Source organism: Amblyomma mixtum, chromosome 10 (genome assembly GCF_055824585.1).
Source record: "Amblyomma mixtum isolate Tamu chromosome 10, ASM5582458v1, whole genome shotgun sequence".
In the NCBI taxonomy this organism is placed as follows: Eukaryota; Metazoa; Arthropoda; class Arachnida; order Ixodida; family Ixodidae; genus Amblyomma; species Amblyomma mixtum.
In genome coordinates this window covers 44,326,576-44,347,636 of record NC_143021.1, presented here as the reverse complement: position 1 = coordinate 44,347,636, position 21,061 = coordinate 44,326,576, and the positions used below count along the sequence as shown (strand labels likewise).

General features: G+C 45.7%; 1 protein-coding gene across 1 annotated transcript in view; it reads right to left on the bottom strand.

Moving 5' to 3' along the window:
* Positions 1-11,555, bottom strand: part of LOC149325676 (TWiK family of potassium channels protein 7-like) — a 376,131-nt gene extending 364,576 nt beyond the window's left edge. The window contains exon 1 of the mRNA XM_089562548.1: positions 11,033-11,555. Within this exon, the coding sequence (XP_089418674.1) occupies positions 11,033-11,489 (457 nt within the window). The 5' untranslated portion in view covers positions 11,490-11,555. The remainder of the gene's footprint in view (positions 1-11,032) is intronic.
* Between the last annotated feature and the right edge of the window lie 9,506 nt (positions 11,556-21,061).

Sequence of the window (21,061 nt, the reverse complement as noted above, 5' to 3'; positions counted from 1 at the left end):
AGACGGACCGCCTGGCTTGCTCGGGGGCTGATTGGCTCCCTTGTCCTTGGCTTGGCGGGGCCGCCATTTCCGGCGTTTACGGCGGCCCTTCTTGTGCGTAGGTCCCCGCTCCGGGCGCAGTGGCTGGGCGGTTCGATACTTTGCAACACACCCACGGGCCCCCGTGGTATGGGCTCCGCCGCACAGAGAGCATTTTGGAACGCACTCGTGAGGGCCCCGCACCCCCTCAACGAGCTGGGCTTGTTGGCCGCACACACCACATGTGTCCGGTCATGGGCCGGGGCAGGCGTCCATACGGTGACCGACAACACCGCAGTGACCGCAGGCCGGGATCGTGCGCTGGTATTCACGGACTTTCATGAGCATGCACTCGTAATGTACGTAGTGCGGCTTCTGTTTCCGCAAAATGTTATTCGCGCCTTGTTTGACGTGCCGAATTTGCGTATCTCCAGAATCTCGCCATGGCGCCACTGAACGCTGGTTTTAGAAATAAAAGAATCATGACAAAATTTTGTTCTCGAAAACAGAACACCGACTTTAAATATATGATCGGAACGGGATGAAATGTATGAAGGGCTCGAAAAAAGATGATCCTTTAATAGAGAGTTATGATGATACAGTCTGTGGAAAAGACACAGTCGAAAACACTTTCGGCGCGAAGAAAGGTCTGGTAAGGCAAGTGTGTTTTTCATAGAAGTGATGCTGGCGTAACGGGAATAGCTAGATAAGATGAAAAATGTGCTGCACGATTTTGAATAGATTCTAGTGTGTTTATCAGTGTGATTATATTAGGATCCCAAACTGCAGATGCATATTCCAACTTTGGTCGTACTAATGTATTATAAAGGGTTAGTTTTATCGGCAGAGGCGCGGTAGAGAAATTTCGGCGCAAGCATCCAAGAGTCCTGATGGCGTTATTTGCGACATGTTCGACGTGTCTATGCCATGATAAGTTACCTGAGATATGAACACCTAGGTATTTGTAGGAGTTAACTGATTCAAGGGGAATGTCGTGAAGAACATAAGTACGCTTGTTATCAGCGATGTTAGTGCGACGTGATACATGCATCGTTTTACATTTATTAACGTTTAGTCGCATGCACCGCTTATCACACCAGTTAGATACGCCTGTGGGATCATCCTGAAAATAAATAGAATGAGTTCGGTTAGATATTTTGTGATAAATGACGCAGTCGTCTGCGAAAAGCCTGATAGAAGAATGAGAAATGCATTCAGGAATATCGTTAATGTAAATTAGGTCCCAGTACCGACCCTTGTGGTACACCGGATGTCGCAGAGGTGTGAGAGGACGAACAGCCGTTAGCGGAGACATATTGGGTTCGATTCGATAGAAGCTTTTAATCCAGTTCAGTACGTTAGGGTCAATGTTAAGCATGCTAAGTTTAAGAATTAGGAGATCGTGGGAAACAGTATCAAAAGCTTTCGCGAAGTCCAAAAGCACACAGTCTACATCAATGATCAAGTCAGTGTAGGCAAAAAGTCATTAGTAAAACATACAAGCTGTGTTTCGCATGAAAATGTCTTCCTGAAACCGTGTTGTTCTGCTGAAAAGAAGGAATTAGACTCAAGGAAATCAATCAGATGAGAGTATATGATATGCTCCAAAATTTTAAATGGTATACTTGTGAGTGATATAGGACGATAGTTATCGTGAGAATGAGTGTTACCTGATTTTGGTACTGGAACAACCTTGCCAACCCTCCAATCGCCTGGAAGTACTGAGCAACATAGTGACTGGGAAAAAAGCATTGAAAGCATAATAGAAGAAAGTTTCCAGCCAACTTTTGCACGCCGACACAGTCAATACTGATAGGGTTCATTGGCAAATAAGAAAAAGTAATTACAGACGGCACAATATTAGCACTTTTCTGGAAAACGGAAGCAAACACATCATTTAAAACGAAACAACACTGGTTCGGAGGAATGGAAATACTGTAAGAACGGATTAGTTGAATTACCTTATCTTGTTTGCCCCCAACAATATTCCAGAATTTACGCGGATTATATTGCAGAAGTGATGGGATGGTGTTGTCAAAAACGTTCTGTTTTGCATCTTTAACAGCTATTAGATATTCCGCGTGAATGCGATGATATGCTGCCCAGCGTTCAGGAAGATTAGATGCTTTAGCGCGACAAAAAAATACGCTTCTTTTTGTTGCATAAGCGGCGTAGGGTTTTGGCAAACCACGGAGAGGTAGGATTTGAGACAATCCTAATTTTAGGTAGGTATCTATCTATTAATTCTATCAGTTCATTTTTGTACAATGACCAGTGTTCTTCAATGGTAAGTTCGGAAAAGTTTTGAGTGTAGTCGGCAATGAATGATTCTAGTTCAGCTGTGATGGACGTGGTATCGGCGGCATTGTAATCACATATGGTCTTAACTATTTTCTTAGGACGAACATTCTTTCTAATTGTGAAGTGAAGCAGTGAGTGGTCACTCAGTCCTTCTAGGTACATGATGTTGTGAAGGTAAAGGATGCGCAATCAAAGGACGAACCACGAAGAAAGACACAGGGACACACACAAGCGCACTTAGTGCGCTTGTGTGTGTCCCTGTGTCTTTCTTCGTGGTTCGTCCTTTGATTGCGCATCCTTTACCTTCACAACATCATGTACCAACTAGACCCTACCCAAGTTTTGTTGAAGTTCCTTCTAGGTACGTTGGCGGAGAGACCAAATCTGGAGCTGTTGTAAAACAGAGGTCTAAAATATTAGACTATGTGCTGGTGGTACGTGTGGGTTTGTTAATTAGCTGTGTTAGATTAAAATCGGCGCAGGTGTCTAAAAAATTAGTGCACTCGGAGGATGGCTGCTAAGGGAGGGAATACCGTTTCGCCACACTATGTTTTGGAAATTAAAATCACCCAGTAGGAATAAGTGTGATTTCGGGTGTCGAACAATTTATTCAGGGCATCATGAAGGTCGGTGCAAAAAGTAGTAGGTGAGGATCGGGATCTATAACAAGCGCAAAAGATAAGGTCGCCCTTTGGAAAGCTAACATGGATGGAAACGATTTCCAGTGATGAATCGATAGAGACAGCAAAGAAATTGATAGCAGAGCTCGCGGCAATCAGTAAACTTCCGCCTGTTCGGAAATCGCGGTCGTATCTGCAGAACTTGTACGTTTTTTCGAAGTCTAGTATTTCAATATTCTTTCTTTTTGCTGACAGCCAAGTTTCGGTGAGCGCAACAATATCAGCCGAGCATGCATCGATATGTGACGATAGTGATGTACGTTTGTTGATGACACTTCGGACATTAGTGAAAAGAAGCGATATGCAGTCTATTTGCGTTCGATCACGAGATAGCTATGCTGAGCTTGAATGTGCGATGGGTGAACCCGGTGGTGTGATGTCTCTTTTTTGTGTAATAGCACTCCTTGCTGGTCCGATTTCGCATACTTCGTTAGTAGCTGCGGAATAGACGTAGCATTTTTTACCTATGATCAATTTGTTGTGGTGTAAAGAATAGAATTGGCCGCTAGCCTAGCCGAAATCATTAAGGGCTTTCCGCGATTTACGGGTAGCTTTACAAAAATCTTCGCCGATAGAAACGCCATCTTCTATAAACTTTGATTTCTGTGAAAGTATATATTCTCGCGTTTTATAGGACGCAAACTTAGCAATAACAGGTCGTGTTTTGCCATTTGCAAAGCTACCTAACCTATGAGCCCTATGAATCGCGACTTCCGAGGAATTCAGATTGAGACACTTGGAAAGAAAGTGTTGGATTTGGGCTTCCGATTGTGCCCACGTCTCTGACGAATGGTCAGAGATGCCATAGAATATTAAGTTGTCGAGTCTTGACTGGTCCTCCAGCTCGTCCAGTCTGGACGCGAGCGCAACGCTCTCATTTGAAACAGCCTCTTGGACTGCTGCAGTAAGATCGATACTAGAAGGCATGTTTTCGAGACACTCTTACGCGGCTTCCACAGCAGTCATCCTATTAGAAACGTCTGAAACAGTGTCAGACAGCGCTTCCTGGTTAACCTTTAGTTCAGCTATGGCATTCATCATTTCTTCATGTCGTGTATCAAATTTGGACGACAGCTTGGAAACTTGGAAAACAGCTATCACGGCCATAATTTCACTATGCTGACGGTCCACATCATTTCAATGGCCAGGATTTAGTTCTACATCGGCGGAAAGTAACAGTAACATTGCAGTGGATACAAAATCACTCAAGGTGGCCGCAAGCACTTGTGGGCAAGGGAAGACCAGCAAACATATATTGCTTGTACGTTTGCAAAATAGCGATTCAGATTGACTAACCTGCACAAGAAACCACCTCCTTGTCTAATGCCCTCGGGCCTTTAAGGATGAAATAAATGAAATGAAAAGCAGAATGGAGAACTTAGCGACCGCATGGTAGCCGCTCTCCCATGTCCCCTGGTAGCGCTTCGTAGATACCAGCTGCTTAAATAGGAGCGGTGCAGTGCTGCCGCTGACGGATGCGTCAATGTTCCACGAAACTCGGGCGTGAAGGTTATGAGGTCTACTGTGCTCAGATAAGGCACGTTGTCAGCTGTTGGCAGATCCAGGCCAAATTCCCAAGCAGATATCGATGCATAACACGTGTCAGTCGGTGAGAACAGGAAGCCATAGACAACAAGCTGCACAAGAAAGCAGAATGGAGAACTTAGCGACCGCATGGTAGCCGCTCTCTCATGCCCACTGGAAGCACTTCGTAGATGCCAGCTGCTTAAAGAGGGGCGGTGCAGTGCTGCCGCTGACGGGTGCGTCAATGTTCCACGAAACTCGGGCGTGAAGGTTATGATGTCTACTGTGCTCAGATAAGGCACGTTGTCAGCTGTTGGCAGATCCAGGCCAAATTCCCAAGCAGATATCGATGCATAACACGTGACAGTCGGTGAGAACAGGAAGCCATAGACAGCAAGCTGCACAAGAAAGCAGAATGGAGAACTTAGCGACCGCATGGTAGCCGCTCTCCCATGCCCGCACTAGGTTTTGTAGAAGGCAATTTATTTATTAATTTATTTATTATTATGTCACATGACGCTTTAATTGAGTGATTAAACAAGGAGTCATCGGCTTGCAACCGCACCCGGTAATTAACACTTTCTACTATGTCATTAACATAAACTAAATACTGCAATGGCCCTAACACAGACCCCTGCGGAACTCCAAAAGTGACTGTCGCCATATCTGATAAGCAACCGTTGACCAAGACGCATTGCTTGCGCCCTTCAAGATAATTTTTAATCCATTAATATATATCGTTTGTTACACAAAGAAAGGTGGGTTTATGGCGGAACATGAAGTGAGGAACTCTATCAAATGCCTTTTTGAAATCCAAGAAGACGCAGTCTATTTGCTCGTGGCAGTCGAAGGCAGAGGAAAGATCATGGCTAAATTCAACTAACTGTGTTGTGCATGAACGGCCAGCCCTAAAACCATGTTGGGAGTCTGTAAAGAATTTACTACATTCGTGGTGCTTAAACAGTGAACAGTGGATTATGTGCTCCATTATTTTACAACAAATACACGTGAGCGAGATAGGCCTATAATTCGCGACACTATTTCCTGAGCCACCTTTGTGAATCGAGACTACGTTCGCTAGTTTCCACTCATCAGGAAGAACACCGGTGCTTAGTGATTTATTAAACAAAATAACCAAATAAGGGGAAATGATATCGCAGCATGCCCGCAGGACACAGGAAGAAATTCCATCAGGCCCACCGGCAGAGCCAGGTTTAATATCTTGAAGCAGTTTTGCGACGCCATTGTGCGTAATAACAAGGTCATGGATGCGTGTGGTTAGGGCCATTGACACTGAGGGAAGCTCGCCTGAGTAGGGCAGAGTGAAAACTGACTAGAAGTAACTATTAAGTTAACAGCCCTTCCGATAATCTTTACCTACCACGGCACTGCGACTTCGTACTAAGTTCGGAATTCCTATGGCATGTTTTCCATGACATTGTTACGGGGATGTTACGGCGGTAAGTCTATATTGGCGGCTGCTCTTAGATGGCCAGCATTCAGCTCAGACTCAAGACGGCCCAGCTACCCACTGTTAACGTCTTCGTCGTCCAGCGCAGCGCCACTTCTTCGTTGACGATTCGTTCACTTATTTTGTAACCGGTGCAGTGTTACCGGTGCAGCACTGCACCGGTAACACTATCCCCCTCGGCTGAAGGCAACGTCCCGGTGCGTGTTCGGCTTGCGATGTCGAGGATTGGTGACAGGTCTTGAGGCGAGCCACATGAACGACTCCGGATGTCAGTGGAGCGGACGTCGACTTTGGGTGCCGCGGCGTTATTTCATACGTTACGTCGGTCACTGCCCGTAATACAATATTTTAAAAACTCCCACATTTCCTTAGAATTGGTTCGCAGCTTGGGTCCCAATCATTAAAGTAGTTAAGCTTTGCTATCCTGTTCATAATCTTTATTTCTTTGCCAAGACGGTTTAGCCGCTTGTTAAAAATTGTGAATTGCTTTGCCTTGCGAGACTGCTGAACATTAATATGCTGGTAATATGATTGTATTAAGTTAAAATGACTGTTAGTATCACATATAATATCAGTGTAGCAATAGCTATTATCGTGGTGTATTGTGTTCTAGTTTTGTGCTGCAAAAACAGTATTTTATTTTGATTGTCATTTTCTCTGTGTCTGTCACGGGCGTGTTTTTCTTTCTGCAACGTTCTTCTCATGTTTGGCTTTCCTCCCAGAGTCCATGGGTTTTCTCAGTATATTTCATCATTTGCGTCAATTACTGCATTTCATCTGTTGCTTTTATGATATCTCCCCCCTACACAATGCCCCAGTGGGGGCGCTGTTGGTATCTTTGTAAAAATAAATAAACAAATTACGTTCGTTTCCTGCATGTTAATTTTATAACCCCCCCCCCCTTTCTGCTCTGCCTATCTAAATCATTGGTCATGCTGTGCAGTTCATGTCCTTAGTGACTTATCAAGGCAATGCGCCACTTACTTACGTATTCTCCATTAATTCTTGCCCCGAACTGTTCCCAATCCGGGCCTCGGAACACCACCTGTAAACAGGCGGTGAGTAGCATAGGCGAGATCGTGTCTCCCTGCGTGACACTTTTCCTCATTGGAATTTTATTGCTGATTTTATGGAGAACTACGGTAGTTGTGCCGTCATTTTATATATCTTCCAGTATTCTCACACAAGGCTCTTGTACACGCTGATTCCGCAATGCCTGCAGGGATGCTGAGGTTTCAACTGGGCCAAATGCGTTCTTATAATCAGGATATTGCCGCGAATGTTGTGGTGTTTGCCTGTTCATTCTTCAAAGCTGCTGGCACCAGGCTGCTTTATCGCTTTGTTTGGGATGCAAGACGCGGCCAGATATATCTCGATCGATCGCGTTCAGGCAGAGCCGATTCGACGTTGTTCCAAAATGTTCTAGTAACTTTGCTCGGTTTATGTAAAAAAAATTGCTACCAGCTTTAAATTGAGCACAGCCGAGAATTCGGTTCGACGACCGCCGAGTGCGCTTGTCGCTACGCACAACCGACTCATTCACGTCGTTGCGGGCGCAAGTCAGCCCAAAGACACAGTTTTGTTTAGAAGCCATTTTCGCTGTCTTCCTGCTCTCCGCACTGGAGTCACCGCTACGTGACAATATATATAGGGGCTGGCTATACTCTGCGCATTTCTCTCTCACTTGATTGATAGTTTGTAATGGGTCTATTGTCGAGAAAAGTCCTTTACGAAAGCCTGGGTGATCATTTGGTTGATTGAAGTCAAAGTTCCAATACACTGCAGCGCAGCAAAAGACGAGGACACAAGAGACGAACACCACGAGCGTCCTCGTCTCTTGCTGCGCTGCAGTGCAGAGATGGTTCGTTTCTCAGCCGCGCAGCGAAGCAGCTCCGATTCTGTGTAAAGAAAGGGGAGACTATGGCACCGTTCGGTTCTTTAGGGCTGCTGTAAATGCTCCGCTATACGTTTGAGAAGCAAGAAACTGTTGCTCGGTTAATTTTGGCAAAGACTGTACGTACCAACAAGCCCAAAAAGCGACGCTACTGAAGCCAAAGGTTGTCCTGATTCTATTTGCGATTAGGTTAGTAAATGCTTCGCAGGCAACGGACAGTAAGCAGATCGGTCTGCAATTTTTCCATCCCTTCACGTCTCCTTTCTTGTGAATGAAGGCAGTGTTAGCATTGTAATAAGTGAGCAATTATTCATTGACGTCCACCCGAGTGCAGCCATACGGCTACTAAGGAAAGCTACACAGCTTGCTCAGAAACTTAGTTGTTAAAGAAAAAAATCGTCCTGGTTCGGAACAGGACCAATTTTTCTTTCATTACGAAGTTTCTGAGAAAGCTGTATAGCTTTCCTTTGTAGCCGTATGGCTGCGCTCGGGTGGGCGTCAATGAGTAATTACTCTCTTATTACAAATCTACTCCACATTGGGGGATTCCCCTAAACATTTGGTCAACAGTGTTAGCGTTCTTCCAAGGTTCCGGTACGCTCGAGGACATAAGGCACTGTGTATGCAGGTTGGCTAGTTTTTCTAGCCCAATCTCCCATCCGCTGTTACCTGATCCACCTCAACTGCCTTCCCTCTTTGCATTGCTCATAAAGCTTTATGTACTTCTTTCGTTACTGCCGCGAGATACCGTAAAGAGAATGACTTTTTTGTATCGCAGTCTGCACTAAGTTTCTATATGATTCAGTATACACCAAAACTCTTGTGTTTATTTGGCACAGCGGATTGCTGATTTTCTAGCTGTTGTGTAAACAATGTTCAAGTATTGGTGAAGTTTTCCCGTTTGAAGACTGCAATACAGCTCCGGCTGCTGAACCCTAGTGAGGTCAAGACGCAGTCAGGAAGCTAAACAGATCCATTTGTCTTGCTTCATGGTCAATAATTCTATGCTGGCCAAGAAGGAAATAAATAAAAAATGAATTCAAACAGCCCTACTTGGGGGTTTGGATACCGAGTTATGTAACAAAAAAATAAATGAAGAAATTAAATCTTGCCAGAAAAAATGCTGCTTCACGGTAAGCACGAACAACCATGCATCAAAATCCCGTACAAACTATGGGTTCCAAAAACTAACTCACATAATTCCTCATACATTAAACACCTATCCATATTTAACAGAATTGTCACTACAAAATATGTCCGAGGTCAGATTTAGGAAAACTGTTCATGAATATTTTTGTTATAGCTAGTTGTGGTGTGTTTCTACCTAATCAGTTTTTGTCTTTGTTATGTTTTGATCTTAGTTTGTTGTGCTTAGCTCTATGCATGCCTGATCTCTGTTTCGTTGTCAATTTTGCGAAAACTGACTGTTTTAAGTATTCGTTTTTTCCGCGGACAATATCCGATTGGAACCATGTTATGACATCGTAATAGTTTGCAATATTTGTCTCCTCATTTTTATGTATATTTATTTTCATTGTGTTCTGTATCTTTTGAGTTTTAAGAATATATGCCTGTCCTGCTTGGACCCTGAAAAGGGTCTGCAGTATGTACTAAATAAAATAAAAATAAATAAAAAATATCCGCTGTTTTTCTAGTTTCTGTTACTTATGGAAACTTTGTACCATTGCCAAGTGCCACTTTGTTTTGTTTTTTTTTACATGGGGAGGGCAGGCCTCTGTCAGGCGCTACTAGGCGCCTTTAGCTTGCTCTCCCTTGTTTGCAGTCTCTGTACTGGCCAAACAAAACCAATAAATGAAATGAAAATGAAGTTAAGGAATGGTGTTCGGATATGCGGTAGATAGGACGCGAATGTGCTTTGTCACTCCTGTTGCGTCTTGTTACCGTGTTCGATTTCCTCGCTGCCTTCGTAACATGGGACAAAGATGCATATAAGCTGGTTAAACTGGCGGCTGGTCCGTTTGTCATAGCAGGGATCTGCATAACTTTTGAACGGAGCTGCTGCTTCATTTGGGTCCAGAATCTTTAGATTTGTGCTCTTCGATGTGACGCTGACCGCAAAAGTGACACCAACTAATCACATGCTTGACACCTGTAGAAAGGGCAACTAATCTTCTGGCATGGTGGATACATGTCCAATGTCAACTTCAGCGGTAGAGCTGCGTATTATTTAAAGAAAGGTAATTAGGTCTAGTTTTCCTAAACGGAGAACTGAAACGCCGGTGCATTAACGTAATAATGTGCACATATTACCCCGATACTGAAAACATGGCTCTAGGCTATCGGCTTGTATTTCAGCCTAAATGTTCATCATTCAAAATCCGCAGCCCGTATACGTCAACTCCAGGGGCAGATCCCTTTCTCAATGACCTCCATTAACCCTGATCTGTACTTTGCACCCGCCCATCTGACTCTTTGCCGTCCTGTGCAGCACTTAAATTTCCTTAGAATCCACCACGTCCCTCTCCTCTTTTTGTTTCACTAAGTGCGATCTGTTCCCTGACCCACTTTCCTCTACTTCTTTATCGTTGTTTTGTTTGCTGCCCAAGTTAATTTGTAACAGTTCGTTAGGCCCAAAATTCCTTCCCATAAATGAGCACTGACAATCTATCCCTTAAGGATTCTAATTAAGGAAAAAACGGCGTGGAATAAGTAAGACGCTTGTTGTTGTTTACAAACACTGTTCGAAATGCATAGGCGGTTGCCTCATTGCTTCGTTCGCGTTCTCGGAGTGATCAGGCTTGGGAATGTATGCTGTCACAAGAATGGCCTGCATTAGGAGTCATTGAAATGAAAGAACTAACCTCTGTCTCGCAACGCACGTAATAGCTAGAAAGGTGAAACTACCGCAATTTTCAGGGGCCTTTTGCGGCGTAAAATAAACAGCGGTCCAAGTGCTTTCTGACCCGAAAGAAAACTACGCCTACTTTGCAGAGTTGCCTGGCGTCCTGCCTTGCACAACCTGTCTGTCGCAGCGATTGTATGTTGCCATGTGTGAGGCTATGTATTTGACGATTTTGTTGTTGGAGTGCCATAACGCGAAATCTGCACCGCTTTACCATTCGGACTGTCCACAGAGTAGAGACAGAGCAGAGGCACGCGCCTGCTTTAGAGCCGGGCACCCACCTATCGTGGTGATGACGGTGAGCGAGTAGAGGAAGGCGCCCGAGAAGGACCACTGCTGCTCGCGGCCCGACTCCTTGCCGTCGTAGCCGTCCTTGACGGCGGCCACTAGCCGCAGCTGGAACTCCCGGATGTGCTCATTGACGGCCGAAGTCCAGTTGTCCTTGTAGAGCACATTCAGGGCAGCCGTCACGTCCCACAGCCGGCTGACAGTCTGCTCGCGCAGGGCGCGCACTTGGCTCGCCTTGCGCACCTCGTAGGGCCCCTCGAGGGCGCGAAAGGCGAACGCACCGAGCACACTGTAGCCCACCACGAGCGCGCACAGGCCCACGTGCGAGAAGAGGAACGCGGCGAACTTTCGGCAGCAGGAGCGGCACCGTCCCGCGGACGAAGAGGCCAGCCTCCGCTGCCTCCGCGCCGCACTGCCGCCGCGCCGCGACGGCGACCGGTCCACGGGCATGGCGCTAACCCGTCCCGCGCACCCCGCTCCGCTCCGGCATCTCGGCGGCTGCTGCTGCTGCGCAGCTCCGTCGGGTCCGGGAGGAACCGCGCGGGGACCCGCCGATGAGGACGCCGCCAGGTGGCCTTACGTGCCGCCACCTAGCGGACGCGCGCAAAGCGACACGATCAATGGGAGTCGCGCCAAAACAATACGGCGCGGGAGGCCGACTGCATGCTTTTTCACTGCTGGGGTTGGATGCGAATGCAGTTGTGCACGGTGGGCTCGCCTGGAATATATAACAGGGAAAGGCGGCCTAGCTGGTGGTTACAACACAAGTTCATCTGGAGCAGCGACTTATTGCGCTTAGCGCTAGACGCGACGGTTGTGCAATTCAGAATGATTTCTCCAGCTGCGAATCCTAAGGGAAGGACATGCATCTCTCCAGCCGGGGGGCGAGCCATAAAGGGTCATCGTGCGTAGCTCTCGAGGAGGGAGTCCCTCTGGCTCAGTGGTGGGCTCCTGGTGCAGTAATTGTTTTTTGTCCTCGCCGTAGGGCACGTAGGGACCCAAGCTGCTCCACGTAGCGAGTCCCATTTTGAGGCGGAAGCCTTTAATGTCTCATACTCGCGGCCATGACCCTATCCTTCCGTCCGTTAGATCTGAAGCGAGTCATAACCAGTCATTACTAACTAGTAAGTAACCAGTCATCAACTAATTAGTCATGGCTAAATGTCATTAACCAGTCAACGAATTAGTCGTGACTAGTTACTCATTAACCAATAATAGCTGGTTAGTCATCAACTAATTATTCGTGACAAACCAGTCATTAACCAGTAATCAACTAATTAGACATAACTAGTTGGTCACTAACCAATCATGACTAGTTAGTGATGGGTAGTGACTAATCAGTCGTGACACGCCAGTTGAAGTCGCCCCATAGCCGCCTCGGGTGTGCCTACGGCCGTGCAGCCAACGCTGCGCGGAAAGGCTTTCGCCTCGGGCATCGTCAAAGTGCCCCGTGAATTTTTGCACTGCGGGTTCGCGCTCGACTTAATTCCCCGATTGCTGCATGCGTTGTGGGAGCATTGTTTGGCTGCAGGTGTTTCACTTTCCATTTATTTCTGCACAGTCAGGCTGAGCGTTTAGTACCTGATCAGCCATCAATTTTATTTTAAGCCATATTGTGCCTTTTTGTTACGTCAAAAGTGGCGTGGTATGTAATGGCCTACACTTTTTTTTCCGCACTTGCTGGATATGCTATGACTCAAGCAACAGCCTTCTGCGCCGGTCAGGCTAGACCGCCGGCCTACACAGGTACAACTCAAGTGAAAGAAACATTATTGTGCGTTTCATGCGTCGCGGAATAAGAAACAGTGTACTAGCAAAGGCAAAGAAAAACCGGGTCACAACTGCAACGTTCGGATGCGAAACACCCAACGCAGTATTCATAAATGAGCACCTCACCCGTTGCAACAAGCAGCTACTCGGTGCTACAATCAAAAAGAAAAAGCAAGTTGGATTGAAGTATGCATGGTGCAAAGACGGAAAAATTTTTGCGCGCAAGGAAGATGGCTCGTCTGTGATCCATATCGCATCAATGAGTGACCTAGATAACATGACTAGCGATGATGGGACAACGTAGTCGTATCTGTTTACCAATGAGCCAAAGTACGCAGAAACATGAAATTTCATGCCAGTGAAGCCCGACTGTCTTAAAAGCCTAAAACCTGAAGGCACATTGTGTTTTCTTCACCTAAATTACCGTTCGCTGGAAAATAAGCACGATAACTTTGAACGGCTACTCAATTCCGTGGATATCAAGTTTGATGCTGTTATGGTATGTGAAACTTGGTACAGAAGCCTCCTGTACCTTTGATCATTCTGATTATAAAAGCTTTGCTCTTTGTCGTCCGCAGAAAAGGGGTGGTGGTGTGCTGCTCCTTTTAAAACACTGTTTTAACGCGCACATTGTTGAAGAATTTTCTGCGGCAAATGAGAACTATGAGGCACTGACTATTCGAGATGGCTGTAGATTTTTCACCGTGATTTATCGCCCACCGTATGCAAACATCACCGCTTTTTTGCGATTTCTTGAACAGCTTTTTGACTTCATATCTTTAAACAAGTATTTCTTATTTCTTAGTGGGGACGTTAACATTGACCTGACTGTCTCTTCAAGCTATCGAACTGGTCTGCTATCAGTTTTCGATGCATATGGCTTCGTCAACCTCATCAATGAGCCTACACGTATAACATCATCTTCGCAAACTCTAATTGATATCTTTGTTACCAATATCGACAAGCCTTCAACTTCTGCCACCCTTGTGTGGGACATTAGTGATCACTTGGCTATTTTCGCATTTATTCAAGATAAAACAGCAGCAAAGATAGAAAACTCATCTACGTGTTTTTTTCAAAAGGTCACTAATGCTTCTTTAAACAGTTTTCGTGCTGATATTCAAGCTCACAACTGGGCTCATGTTCTTGAAAACACTGATGTTGATTCCATGTATGACGCTTTCCTGTCAGATATTACAAACATATACAAAAAGCATTTTCCTTACACGACACGCTCGAGTGCCAAAAACTCTCGAAAGCCATGGATTACAAGCTACCTACTAGCTCAAATTAAATTTAAAAATTCACTATACTGGAAATTCATAAAATCAAAAGATGCGTCAGATTTTAAAGCATTTAAGTCGTTCAGGAATTGACTAAATGCTAAGCTTAAGAAGGCTAAAGATCAGTACTTAATGGTTTTAAAATTTCACCAGCGCTGCGACTAGGAACAAGAACAGAACTTAATGGCGCAGTTCAGTGATGCAATTAAAAACACTGATTTGTTATGGAAGCGGTTAAACAGTCTTCTTCGAAGTAAAAGCCCAGCTGTACTCACCAGTTTGAGTGTGGGTAATACCATTGTGGCTGACAAGCAGCTATCTGATATGCTCAATGACCATTTTATTAGTGTTGGCACCTCAAGCAGTAAACCAGCAATAAGCTCTGTCCCACTTCCTGGACCAAGTACAGTTAGTAACAGCATGGTGTTTTTACCCAAAACTGAGAATGAAATCATTGCTGCATTCTAGACAATAAAAAATTCTAAATCACAGGATGTGAACGACATGCAGATTGCCCCAGTGAAATATATCCTAGACCTGATTGCACCTGTCCTGAATAAGATATACAACTTAGCTCTGGAGTGCAGCAGTTTTCCCAAGAACATGCAGATTACAAAAGTGGTAGCCCTACATAAAGGGGGTGATAAAAATGCCATAAACAACTATCGTCCCATCTCCGTACTACCCATATTTTCAAAAGGCTTGGAGAAAATAATGCACCCACGCCTTTAAAACTTCTTAAACAAATTCTCACTTATCTCGCCGCACTAATATAGCTTCCTGAAGGCAAATTCACAGAATTGGCACTATTAAGAGAAAAAGAATTCATTATTGACGCTTTTGAACACAAAGACCTTGTACTAGGACTGTATATTGATTTCACGAAAGCATTTGACTGCGTACATCATGTAACCTTATTGTCTAAGCTGCAGCATTACGGAATACGTGGTAGTGCAAATCGTCTCCTTTCTTCATACCTTCAAAACAGGTGCCAGTATGTCAGCCATAACAATCACAATTCCGACATAAGAACCATCACTTCCGGTGTACCGCAAGGGAGTATTCTAGGACCTCTGCTATTTGTTGTTTATATTAACGACATTTTTTCTCTTCTAAACACAGCTACATGGGTTGGGTACGCGGATGATACTGCTATGTTTTTCAGAGGGGCAAATACTGATGATCTAGTCTGCTCGGCAAATCACGATTTATTATTAGTTAGAGACTGGTCGCAAAGAAATTACCTGCGGTTGAATACCAAAAAAACTCAAGCTATTCTTTTCCGTAGTAAGAACACAAAGGTAAACATCAAGGGCAAAATTCTTTTAGACTGCGAAGAGGTAAGCGTTGTTAATGAAATTAAGACTCTTGTCGTAGCATTATCGGAAACTCTAACTTGGAACAAGCATATTGATGCGCTTTGCAACAAACTTAATAAGGTTTGCGGGATATTAAATAGACACCGCAACTTCTTGCCAACAGCAGTTAAACGCTTAATTTATAACGCACTATTTTTGTCGACACTTAACTACTGCCATTTAGTCTGGTCAACTACACCAAAAGAAATCATACTGGTGTGGCACCACAGGGACTGGGACAGAGACAGAGTGACAACAACACAAGTGCTCACTAACAACTGACAAAGTTTATTGAAAGCACAAAAAATATATAGACGAAACCTACGGTTACATGCACAGTCATAACATGGTTACAAGGGTTACAAGTAGAAAACGCGTTAAATCACAACGAATCTATCTATTATCATGGTTTAGTGTTCTTTGAAGATAATCAACCTCGGCGTCAAGCAGTAGCAAGGATGGCAAACTCACGCATACATCTGCCGACATTTTTATGCGGAAGGCCTCCATAATCTCCCGGGAAGTCTTATCTTTATGCTTCCAGAGAACGCGCGTTTCCTTGAACAATGGGGCACACTTGTGGCTTTTTACATGCTTAGCCAGGTGCGTCCCCGAACTCCCGTCAAGGGACCTGGCATGCTCCTGGAGGCGTACATTCAGACAGCGTCCAGTCTGCCCCGTGTAGTGTCGACCGCATGTTAGGGGAATGGAATAGACCACACCGCAAGCACAGTCCACAAAAGGGTTGGAGTGCTTCACCCCACAAGCGTTCCTTCTCTCCCGCGGTGCGCCACACCTCTCAATGGCGGCACATATCCGCCCTACCTTATTCTTGGCTGAAAACACCAAGTCCACCTCATAACGGCGAGCCACCTTTTTAAGGCTATGAGACACACCATGTATGTAAGGGATACAGGCGAGGTTTTTCCTTCCCTCTGTGCTCTCTTTATGCGACCTAGTTCCCTTTGCAGTCTGTTTCTGTACCGTAAGGATCCGGTGCGACACCGAAGCCAGCACAGAGGCCGGGAACCCCGCGTTTTTTAGTCTGGCCACCTGATCAGCGAACGCTTTGTCCATCCGATGGAAACAGGACTTTGTGAAAGCCGAATTTAATGCATTACACACAATGCCATTCTTAATCAACTTCGAATGGCCGGAAGAAAAATTCAACAAGGGTTTCTTGGACCTTGGTGAAAACGACCAGCACACATGGTTGCCCTCGAAAAACAAGGAAAGGTCCAAAAACTGGATGCATCCATTTTCGGGAGCTTCACACGTAAAATTCAGGCCACGTCCTCTTTCTTTGAACACCTTCAAAACATCGACCATTCGCCGGGTGGTGTCACGACAGTCCACAAAAACTATGAAATCGTCAACATAACGGAAAACTTTTGTCACCATTCCTTCCAAATCACGCTCCAGGCACCTATCAACCGCGCACAGAAAAATATCGCTCAGAACCGGAGCAACTCTTGACCCGATACAGATACCAGATTTTTGAATGTACACGTCGTTGTTCCAGCCAATAAAAGTAGAGTTCAAATAAACAGCCAGAAGCTCAAGGAAACTATCGACCGAAATCCCGCACCTGGAAATAAAGGCAACTTCATTGTTCTGTTGCGTTATACAATCCTTGACACATTTCAAAAGTTGCACATGCGGAAGCGAGTAAAATAGGTCTTCAACATCAATACTGAACGCTGAACCAGCGCGCGGATTATTATGCTTCAAAAACTCAACTACCGTTCCAGAACTGGGGATCAGGAAAGGATCCGCAATGTCCAACGACTTCAGGTGCCTCTGCAGAAAGCCTGGCTCTTCATGCTGCCAAGTATCACGTTCTGAAACGATAACCCGGAAGGGGACTTCCGGCTTATGCGTTTTTGCAGTAAAGAAAACGCTGAGCTTACTCTCTCGCGCCCCATTAACGGCCGAGGCTAAACGCCCAAGGTTGAGATCACCAAGCAATTTCAGCGCCCTCTTCTTCACAGCAGAGGGTTTTACGGAGAGTCGAGTGAAACATTTTTCCACCGCCTTGCCGGACTTCTCAAAAAACAGCCCTTTGGGGATGACCACAAAAAAACCTTCTTTGTCCGAGGTCATGGCTCTTAAATTGTTCGTCGAGAAATAAGTCACCAACGAACGTAACCGATCAGGAGTTTTTGGCCTACCTTGTGGCTTGGTTACAACTGGAAAACACTCCTTCAGGCACTGTGGCACACTTCCCTCCGGAACAAGACGAGACACAGACCGAGACACAGCCAGTTTTTCTACAGACTTCAGCGGGGGTTCAAAGACGTGCTTTGGCCCCAACTGCAATACCTTGCGGTGGCACTCCGGAACTGAAGAAGATCCGAGAAAAAGAACGTTTCCTTCTTGGGCACAAACCCTCCCTCTTTTGGGAAGCGTTGGAAGCACAGAGTTCCATAACCACTCGGTGGTCTGGTCGGCGATTCTGCTCCATTCTACGTAGGTACTCCTTTTTCCAGGCCTGTCTGTGGAAGCGCAGTGCGCCCTCAGAAGATCCTTGTAGAACCTCGCTTGACGCCACAGCTCCGAGCGGAGCAGACGGCACAACCTTCTCGAATGACTCGGCGGCGGCTGTAACAACCCAAATGCTGCTTGGAAGTCAGGCGGGCACGACGACACCCTTGCGTACCATGAAGCGGACCGCGCGCGGCAAACGCATACCGCAAAAAGGGAAGTTAAAAAAGCCGGATTACTTGAAATACTGTTAAAACATTGAAAAGAGCCCGTTGTACAAGAAATAAAGTTCAAAAGGGTTGAAAATTGGGCGAGTTGGTACGAATTCATACTGGTGTGGCACCACAGGGACTGGGACAGAGACAGAGTGACTACAACACAAGTGCTCACTAACAACTGACAAAGTTTATTGAAAGCACAAAAAATATATAGACGAAACCTATGGTTACACGCACAGTCATAACATGGTTACAAGGGTTACAAGTAGAAAACGCGTTAAATCACAACGAATCTATCTATTATCATGGTTTAGTGTTCTTTGAAGATAATCAACCTCGGCGTCAAGCAGTAGCAAGGATGGCAAACTCACGCATACATCTGCCGACTTTTTTATGCGGAAGGCCTCCATAATCTCCCGGGAAGTCTTATCTTTATGCTTCCAGAGAACGCGCATTTCCTTGAACAATGGGGCACACTTGTGGCTTTTTACATGCTTAGCCAGGTGCGTCCCCGAACTCCCGTCAAGGGACCTGGCATGCTCCTGGAGGCGTACATTCAGACAGCCTCCAGTCTGCCCCGTGTAGTGTCGACCGCATGTTAGGGGAATGGAATAGACCACACCGCAAGCACAGTCCACAAAAGGGTTGGAGTGCTTCACCCCACAAGCGTTCCTTCTCTCCCGCAGTGCGTCACACCTCTCAATGGCGGCACATATCCGCCCTACCTTATTCTTGGCTGAAAACACCAAGTCCACCTCATAACGGCGAGCCACCTTTTTAAGGCTACGAGACACACCATGTATGTAAGGGATACAGGCGAGCTTTTTCCTTCCCTCTGTGCTCTCTTTATGCGACCTAGTTCCCTTTGCAGTCTGTTTCTGTACCGTAAGGATCCGGTGCGACACCGAAGCCAGCACAAAGGCCGGGAACCCCGCGTTTTTTAGTCTGGCCACCTGATCAGCGAACGCTTTGTCCATCCGATGGAAACAGGACTTTGTGGAAGCCGAATTTAATGCATTACACGCAATGCCATTCTTAATCAACTTCGAATGGCCGGAAGAAAAATTCAACAAGGGTTTCTTGGACCTTGGTGAAAACGTCCAGCACACATGGTTGCCCTCGAAAAACAAGGAAAGGTCCACAAACTGGATGCATCCATTTTCGGGAGCTTCACACGTAAAATTCAGGCCACTTCCTCTTTCTTTGAACACCTTCAAAACATCGACCATTGGCCGGGTGGTGTCACGACAGTCCACAAAAACTATGAAATCCTCAACATAACGGAAAACTTTTGTCACCATTCCTTCCAAATCACGCGTTCAGTATTGATGTTGAAGACCTATTTTACTCGCTTCCGCATGTGCAACTTTTGAAATGTGTCAAGGATTGTATAACGCAACAGAACGATGAAGTTGCCTTTATTTCCAGGTGCGGGATTTCGGTCGATAGTTTCCTTGAGCTTCTGGCTGTTTATTTGAACTCTACTTTTATTGGCTGGAACAACGACGTGTACATTCAAAAATCTGGTATCTGTATCGGGTCAAGAGTTGCTCCGGTTCTGAGCGATATTTTTCTGTGCGCGGTTGATAGGTGCCTGGAGCGTGATTTGGAAGGAATGGTGACAAAAGTTTTCCGTTATGTTGACGATTTCATAGTTTTTGTGGACTGTCGTGACACCACCCGGCGAATGGTCGATGTTTTGAAGGTGTTCAAAGAAAGAGGACGTGGCCTGAATTTTACGTATGAAGCTCTCGAAAATGGATGCATCCAGTTTTTGGACCTTTCCTTGTTTTTCGAGGGCAACCATGTGTGCTGGTCGTTTTCACCAAGGTCCAAGAAACCCTTGTTGAATTTTTCTTCCGGCCATTCGAAGTTGATTAAGAATGGCATTGCGTGTAATGCATTAAATTCGGCTTTCACAAAGTCCTGTTTCCATCGGATGGACAAAGCGTTCGCTGATCAGGTGGCCAGACTAAAAAACGCGGGGTTCCAGGCCTCTGTGCTGGCTTCGGTGTCGCACCGGATCCTTACGGTACAGAAACAGACTGCAAAGGGAACTAGGTCGCATAAAGAGAGCACAGAGGGAAGGAAAAAGCTCGCCTGTATCCCTTACATACATGGTGTGTCTCATAGCCTTAAAAAGGTGGCTCGCCGTTATGAGGTGGACTTGGTGTTTTCAGCCAAGAATAAGGTAGAGCGGATATGTGCCGCCATTGAGAGGTGTGACGCACCGCGGGAGAGAAGGAACGCTTGTGGTGTGAAGCACTCCAACCCTTTTGTGGACTGTGCTTGCGGTGTGGTCTATTCCATTCCCCTAACATGCGGTCGACACTACATGGGGCAGACTGGACGCTGTCTGAATGTACGCCTCCAGGAGCATGCCAGGTCCCTTGACGGGAGTTCGGGGACGCACCTGGCTAAGCATGTAAAAAGCCACAAGTGTGCCCCATTGTTCAAGGAAACGCGCGTTCTCTGGAAGCATAAAGATAAGACTTCCCGGGAGATTATGGAGGCCTTCCGCATAAAAATGTCGGCAGATGTATGCGTGAGTTTGCCATCCTTGCTACTGCTTGACGCCGAGGTTGATTATCTTCAAAGAACACTAAACCATGATAATAGATAGATTCGTTGTGATTTAACGCGTTTTCTACTTGTAACCCTTGTAACCATGTTATGACTGTGCATGTAACCGTAGGTTTCGTCTATATATTTTTTGTGTTTTCAATAAACTTTGTCAGTTGTTAGTGAGCACTTGTGTTGTAGTCACTCTGTCTCTGTCCCAGTCCCAGTGGAGCCACACCAGTATGAATTCGTACCAACTCGCCCAATTTTCAACCCTTTTGAACCAAAAGAATACATAAAGAAACTTAAAATCTGCCATAAACGTGCCTTGCGTGCTGTTGCTAATG